This window comes from Cornus florida, unplaced genomic scaffold (genome assembly GCF_030987335.1).
Source record: "Cornus florida cultivar Cherokee Brave unplaced genomic scaffold, ASM3098733v1 CherokeeBrave_3.0.0_Hap2_Chr10, whole genome shotgun sequence".
Classification (NCBI taxonomy): domain Eukaryota; kingdom Viridiplantae; phylum Streptophyta; class Magnoliopsida; order Cornales; family Cornaceae; genus Cornus; species Cornus florida.
In genome coordinates, this window is record NW_026775580.1 from 13,278,699 (window position 1) to 13,287,210 (window position 8,512).

The 8,512-nt window shown below is 34.2% G+C and overlaps 1 protein-coding gene across 1 annotated transcript; it reads right to left on the reverse strand.

Moving 5' to 3' along the window:
- Positions 1 to 474: 474 nt before the first annotated feature.
- LOC132278741 (L-ascorbate oxidase homolog) lies at positions 475 to 7,587 on the reverse strand. The gene is made up of 8 exons (XM_059780607.1): positions 7,279 to 7,587; positions 7,013 to 7,122; positions 4,511 to 4,781; positions 2,418 to 2,520; positions 1,873 to 2,218; positions 1,254 to 1,619; positions 1,077 to 1,155; positions 475 to 980 (listed from the first exon to the last, which is right to left on the reverse strand). Exons 1-8 carry the CDS (start codon positions 7,423 to 7,425, stop codon positions 768 to 770), a joined length of 1,635 nt encoding a protein of 544 aa, XP_059636590.1. The 5' UTR covers positions 7,426 to 7,587; the 3' UTR covers positions 475 to 767.
- Between the last annotated feature and the right edge of the window lie 925 nt (positions 7,588 to 8,512).

Below are 8,512 nucleotides of genomic sequence, written 5' to 3' on the forward strand. Positions count from 1 at the left end.
ATTTTCTTTCCTTTTTCTTTTCCTTTCTCTATTACATGCCCTAATTTTCCATTTTTCAAAGCAAAAATTGTTTCAAAGTTTTCCTATTTTCGTCTTCCTCTTTCTATTTCTCCCGTTAATGCAAATCTTAGTTATATGTTTCCGAAACTATTTCAATATCTCTCTTTTTTAACCCTACTTCTAATCAATTTGCTTGATTTGTGTTCGTGTAAACTGCAAAAGGCTACTGCTTATAATCGGATCAGGCGTCCGATAAGGTGATTATCGGATATGGATTGCCGATGTAAGAATCCGTTGTATTATCGGATCGGATCGCTCAATACGTTTGTCGGATTCGAATCGAATCCGAACCCGATCAGTTGACAGGTCTATTCAAGGGTCAAGATCTTCTCTCTCTACAAAATTTGTCTCGTTTTTTTTTTTTTTTCAAATCAGATTAACAAGTTGATAATTTTGTGTCACACATTATGCAAATAATGCAACAAATAAACAATACTGTAATAATAGTAATATCAACAACAACAATAACAATATTACTTACCCAAAAAAAATGAAAAAAATAATAAAAAAAAAGAAATACAATCCTTAGTAGAAAAGAATGTGACCTTGAGGTAAGGTCATCTAAAGTTGCAGTCATACATGCTCCTCAATTTTGCATTGGTACTGATATAGTACCCAATAAATAGAACTCTACTCAGTAATCCTCCTAAGCTAGACAAGTTTTGCCCGGCCTGCATACCGTGGAAGTTTTACAATTTGTTGGTGGCCTAGAGCGGTCGTGTGCGCCGCCCACTCGCTCTGCCACAAAGAAGTGCGTTCTTTGGAATGGGGTACTCGTCCCTGAGTGAAGTTGAGGTTGTGAAAACACGCAGATACAGTTGCTGTCCGAGGTACTGTCGTGCCCAAAACTCCGTCCTCAAGTTCCACATTCCCACATTGTCAAGAGCCACTAAAATGGCAGTCCACGATTTGGGATACACCTGCCACATTCAATTACGTACCATTTTCAATCAAACAATTCTTCGTCACATTTCTATGAATCCAAACATGTATTTCATGAGCTTATTTCACATTACCTGAGTGGTGCAACGTGCAATTGCATCCCGGAGATTGTACTCGTTTCTGCTAGCTGAACTCCACTGTCCTCCGTCCATTCTGCATTTTGCAAAACGAATAGATACTAATTAACAAGTTCAAGAAAGGAACTACTTGTAAACAACAGGTGGAGATCGGAGATTTTGGTGCTTACGTACCCTACTACAAAGAAAGAGTAGCCATCAAGGTGGTAGCTTTGAATGATGTCCTCAGGGTTTTCGAACACGATTTCAACAAATGCTCTGTAGTCCGCGCCCAAAACTGATGTGTCAAGGTATATACCTCCACCGGTAGGGTTATCAGATATGCTTCCAACCCGAAATACTCCTCCGATCTTGAAGTAGTCTGCAAGCTTTAGAGGAGTGTCTGCTGGCACGAAAGATACACTGTTAACTGCATATCGCTGCTTGCCATTCACTTGACCGGCAGAGTTGCTGAGCCTGAAGGTCTTGGTCGTGTTTATTAGCCCATAATGGTAAGAACCTTGCGGGTTAGGTCTCGGTCCACTTGCTGTAAGATTAGTCCTGAAACACACACAAATGGAGATCAATATATATTAGCATAAAATAAACTTCTTGTTTTTTAAAGGAAAATGGTACTCGTTTTGAAGAGATGGTAATGAAAGGGAAAGCCGAAAAAGGCTCCACGTTTTGGAGTCCACTTGAGTGCATCTAAAGAAGATTCTTGTACGGTTAGCTTTCCCTTTCCCTAGTCACCTCTTAGGGTATCAACCGTATCATTAATAAGAAAAGAAATGTATGTAGGTAAGAATTGTACCTTATGGAACGGGCTTGGTTGAGGGACCAATCGATTTGGATTGTAGGTCCGCCCGGGGGTGGGCCAGAGACTGGTCCAGCAGAGTTGCTGTAGTGAAGAACACCGGTGCTTGTGAGGATCTGAGTGGTGAAGCGGGTGGACACAACAATGTAGTAGTCCTGACCAGGTTGATCAGCTGTAACTAGAACCGAGTAGGACTGGCCGACATGAACGTCAAGTGAAGAGTAAGTAGTTTGGAGAGAGTGTGTTCCCTCCACTTCCACCAATGTCATTTTGTGGTTTTGAATCCGGAAGTTGAGCGAATTTTGCAATCCCACATTTGATATTCTGAGCCTATAAGTTTTTCCTGTTTAGATAACACAACTTATGGTTAGACATTAGTAAGAGGGTTCAAGTTTTTTATTTTTTTTTTGAGCTGTGATAATGAGTAAAAATCAGACTTGTCTACATGCATTTATGTGAGTGAGAGATGATGTCATCGTCCAATCACATTAAATAGCGGATGCATTAGACTTGCAAGTTAGGTTTTTATATTGAAGACTTACCTTGTTCGACAGTTAAAGAGTAACCATTAGAGCCACGACCGTTGATGAGGACTCCATCAGGAAAAGGTAGCTTCTTGCCCCGATCAAGAATTCCCTTCAATGTCTACATAGAGATAGATGTGTATAATAAAACCATGGTCATTCCCAGATAAGACGTTAATCACGTTAGGAATTAAAATTTATTGATTGATTGGTTACATGTTCCGGGATCACGTGATTTCTACCCATCTCAACCTATCGCATTTATTTATGTGAGACGTTGTGATTGTCCCATTTTAATAATCTGTGTGTGTATATATATATATAGTTATGTGGTGAGCATGATTCATAGCAATCGGTATCAATTGCGGTTACAGTATAACATGTTGAAAAGAAAAAGTTGACTATGGCTACATGGACTATTTATTAATAAAAATGGTGGCTACCGACCACCTAATAATTTCTGTGTGGCTGTGTAGAATTTAGCAAGTCCAAAGAAGAATGGGCAGCCCATGTGTTGCATATTTTGTATATTAAAAGTCGAGCAGTTAATGCATTGCTAGGTGTACATCCCAATGAGGAAACTAGGTGGTATCATAAATTTAGGACACTGCCTACTTAACACTTATCAAAGCGACTGCAATGAGGCAACTACGTGATATCATAAATTTGGGACACTGCCTACTTACCAAAGAGGCTTTATATGCAGTGGGACTTATGCAGTCAAGCAAATTGCAAAAATACCCTCAACTAAATTTAAATATTTTTTAATTGAAATTATTTCTCCTCTAATAAAAAATATTCCCTCAGTATCAAATAAATATTGTTTTTGGGAAATTGAATTTTTGAATAAATATTGTTTTTGGGAAATTGAATTTTTGAGTCATAGTTTTTCAAAAGTTGACATTCTTTTTAAAACGAAAAAAAGTAAATAAATAAATAGTAAAATATTTGCAGCACCGAGCACGAATGATTTGAATGAAGAATCATAGAGAGGAAAAAATTAACGTCTCATGTGACACCAGAGATCTCTAAGTCAAATTTTTATCATTTTAATTTATTTTAGTTTTTGAAGAAATTTGTTTGAGAAAAATAACAAAAACTTGTGACTTAACACTAATTAATAATTTCTTGCAGGAAAAGAAAATCACAAAATATTACCTATTTTAGGTATAACATTGCTAAAATGAGATGCATGTATAAATGGTTTATACCAATTTTTGTGTGACAATAGAATTAAAAACTTCTACTGTGTAACGAAGAGTGCGCACCATTAGATGATCCTAATAGAATACAAATGTCACAAGTCTGTGATTGAGCCGTCACTCCCCCACAAATAATTATTTTAAGTGTTTTTGGATTGGTTAGAGGGTGCGACCAAGATAATTAGCTGTCACTAGCTGGTAGAATAGAAAAAGTCAATTATTTCTCACCAAACAGGACCCACATTAACATGGTTTGCCGACACAAGTCCACAATGAGATTCTGAGGTATGATCCCATCAACCGACCACCTTCTTAAATGTTGAAAGGAGTTCGAAACTCCGATACACAAATGATGAAAGGAGTTCGAAACTCCGATTCATTATATTGCTTTTTTATTTATTTTTTATTTGGGCGGGAGAAAAATGATAAAAGGAGTTTTAAATTCGGATACATTTGAATATTTTATGTGTGTTGTACATGTATTTTTTTTTTTTTAATTTTTGAATGTTATATCTCCGCAGAAGAGAAGTATTTAAGAATTTTAAGTTCATTTAAGAAAAATGCTATTCAAGTCAAAATAAAAATTAAGCAATAGATAAAGTTATATGGTTATTACATGATTTAACGTGTTAAATATTTATTCTAAGTTATTTTCTTTTTGTATTGAATAGCCCATTCTCCTTATTTCATATTGAGAATTTTTTTTTTTTTTTTTTTTGATAATTCAGGTATTCAGGCTTCGCCCAAACTAATTCCGAGAATCCAGGAAGGGCGTCTCCCCACCCCAGACCCTTCCAACGTCTCCCCATCCTGAGCTGAGCAAGTCGCCGAGTATAACAGCGGAGGCTTGACCATATTGAGAAGTGTTTGTCATAAATAAATAACAAAAAAAGTGTGTATATATCTTACCGTGTGATTAGCTTTGTACCAATCTCCGATCAGAACAGTGAAATCGCCAGCAGGATCAGCGAACGGAACCGGAATTCTAGGGCGACTGAGAATTCTGATGCCTCCGAAACCACCAGCGGCCTTGTGGAATGCAAGGGAAGGGAAGTAGTAAAAGCTCCCAATTTGATCCTTCACTTGAAGAATGTATGTGAAATTCTTCCCGGGAGGTATGGGACATGTGGTTCCGTAAACTCCGTCTTCAAACGAGTTCCTCCTCTGCTGAATTCCATTCCTATATTTTCCCACACCACAAACATATTTCAATTCATTAAATCAAATTTTACATCCTCCCGAGACAATTATGCAAGCCAGACTATTTTTTTCACTATTTTTATTGAAATGTGTTAGGTAATAGACAAATGAGCGTGTGAGTGTGACATAAAAGTGTATATATATATATATATTTGAAGATAATTTAAATCCATGAATGGAAGGAGCACAGGGACTCAAAGATTGGGAGAGGTAGACAGAGAAGGACCACAACTTTCCTTACGTTGTGTTACAATAAGGCCCATTTGATCAAACCACCATTGATAAGTCGCTTTCAACCTAAAGGGCACGCTTTACAGTGCGGTTTCTGAAGGACACATTTTAAGCATTTTCATTCCGATTTTATACAAACTAATTAGACAAGGACATTTTAAAGTGTCCTTGTCTATCTATTATTCAAGTTAAAAGTCTCTATCATTATCTGTAATGCACTATAATTTGGAAGCATGTATCACATTCACATCTATTCCTAACCTTACAATTTTCCTACACTAATGAGTAATTAATACTAATAGGAGGAGAGGCCCCACCACTACTAAGTTAATCCCAACCATCTCAAGCTTCTCATATTTATGTACAACAGTCACGCGTCTCTCATATTCTAAATTTGAAAAGTGTTTTGAATAGTGTTTGATTAATTTTTTTTTTTATTTTATAAAAAATATATATACCTGTGTCTCTCAGAAGAGGGTTTTGGAAAAGTTGACGATCCGAGCTTCTCCAAAACCTTCTTCTTTTTTTTTATGAAAAAAAAAAAAACCGAAACGTTGTTTTATAGGTTTAATGAAAATTTTGAAGTACCAAGAATGCCCTAGTATTAAAAAAAAAAAAACTAAACATTGTTTTATAGGTTTAATGAAAATTTTGAAATACCAAGAATGCCCTAGTATTATCACAAATATATGTATAAATTTGATCACAAATATAGGTATAAGTTTGAGGGCAAGGATATATATAATATAGTTCTATGTGATAACATTAATGGTGATATGGCCCACTTTGAAATTTTCTCCAAGGAAGGCTTGGATGGATTATCATAAGATGATCACATAAGTTGTTGCTCATTAACAGTCTCGCCGTTAATGGTGCTCAAACTTACTTGGTTATATCATATATGAACCGAATACAACACACAATGCTTGGATCTAAACGCATTGTCGATCACACTAGCTAAGACAAACCATGTCATCATCATTTTCATTGTTTTTGAGTGTCGAGCACGGCGTGGAATTGTTGTACTATCAAATTTATATGATGATGGCACATAGCCTCATACTAGACCTCCCACCACTATATTACTGTGTGACGTATGTCTTATCTAAGCAGATCACATGCCAATGTTTTCACTATCTGCCACAACTATTTTAAAGCAGAGGCGGCCAACACCACTTACACCACTCTCCTCCTTTTTTTAAGAGACAGATATCTTTATACAGCATCACCAAAGGAATGAACAACATTTTAAAAAAATACTACCTACTAATATAACAAGAAGTATTGGCCGGTGTGTCGGTTGAATGGATTCCATGTAATTTGAAAAAAAAAAAATTTAATTAGGCTGTGTTTTAAGTTTTGAAATTAAAATTTATAAAATTAGAATAAAATAATTCACAAAATAAAATTAAAATTTCTTTCAATTTCATGCGGTCAAACGCACTTTAAAAAAAATTGAACTATTTTTTTTTTTTTTTTTTTTTAATTTTACCAATTCTAATTTCATACTACCAAACACATTTTAAAAAATTCACATTATACCTAAATTAAAATTCAAATTATACCTAAATCACAGTATTGATTGATATGGTGGTGGAATCACCAAATATGCATTTTAAAATTTAAATTAGAATAAATTTAATTCAATTTTGAAAGTAAATTTTTCATGTGAATTCAAAACTCTCGAACATAAAGTATTGTATTTTTTTCATTGGTAAAGAGAGAAGAGAGTGAGCTTTTCAATTTGATGAGTTAGAAGGGAAAACACTATAAGATAGTGTTGCATTCTCAAGACATTGAATTGAAAAGGGCAATCAGAGAGCTCTCTTCATAGATCTACTCCTAATTTAAACCGACACTGTTTGGGGGTAAAAATTGAGCTTTGCAAATCATCACAAGTAGTGGCCATATGTGTATTATATAGATATATATATATATATATATATATATATATAGACACAGAGAGAGAGAGATTGTTACCAGGAGATGAGGAAAGGCTCAGTCAGGCTGTTAAAGACATTGATAATGAGATTGTCATTGGTAACAGAATGAATATCAGGGCCGGGGAATTGACCATTGATGAGAATTCCCTACATAGTTTACAAAAACAACAAATGCATCAGATGACCAATTACATATATCATCCATATATATATATATATATATATATATATTCCTAACAATTAGGGAGAAAGGAGGACTCGAATTCTGACACACCCGCTAAGATAGCTTAACGATTTACCAACCTGTTGGCGAACACCGAGTGGATATATGTCTCCGAAGGTGACATTCCAGTTGAAAAATCTGTAGGGATCCTCAGCTCCAACAATGGCGAAAACAGCAACCAGTGCCGCAATGTATAAGAAGAAAGCCGCCGCTAAATTTCGCGGCATTTTAGGAGAGAGAAACAGAGAGAAATGGTAATAAGAATTTGGTTGTGTGATCTCGATCTTCTTAATTCTAGCTACTAGTACTAGTAATGTAGAGGTTGGAGTTGGGAGAGAATTTAAAAGGGGGTGGGATATTGTGAATGTAAAGGGAGGGGTGGGAGGAAAGTGAATGATGAGGGATGGCATATTTAAAGTGCGGTACAGACTATTTTAGTGGCCACTTCAATGCAAAATAAATAAAAATAAAAATTAGTAATAAATTTTTTAATTTTTTATTTTGACAAATATATAAAATGGCACACTCACCTGTGAAGTTTGAACACTCCAACATTCTACTTTTGGATTGAGTAAAAATTAATTAAATGCTTTTGGAACATAAGCCTCCTTTAGAAGTTTAGTTCATATTTGCGTTCACCGCCTCCTTTTGAAGTTTAGTTCATATTTTCGTTGTCCTCTGTTTGTAGTATGATTACTTTTTTAGTCTCACAAAAACTATAAACCTTTTTATTTATTTTTTGTTGTTTTGAAATAATTGTTTTAATTCAAAATTTAATGTATTATTTTTTTTTTTAATATTTCTAATTTATTCTTTTACTTTGAAGTTATTAAAACAATGAACTCGACGGGTATATTTAAAAATTCAATACATATCACCACAATAATAATTTAAAAAAACATTTAAAACGACATTTATATTCCGAAAAAGAGCACTTTTTGTGGGAGGGGAGAAATTTTTAAATCTACTATTATTACGTGAAAGCAAAATTTTATAATTATAAACTGAAAAAATTGATATAGATTTTAATTTTTTATATATATTCCCTTCATTTTTAATTAATAAATAAATATTGCATTATGAATTAAATAATAATTAATTTAATCTAAATTTAATTAAAAAATCTTATGTACAATTCAAGATGAATTTATTACACAAAAAATTATTTATTTTATTTTAAAAAATTAAAATGCTCTCTTTTCTTCTTAGTTAAATTTTATATTAGTGTATACTTGCACCAACTTATTGTAGTGAATTACATAACTGAAAGTTTTCTATTGATTATCTATGCATAATACAAGTAAGTAAATGGTC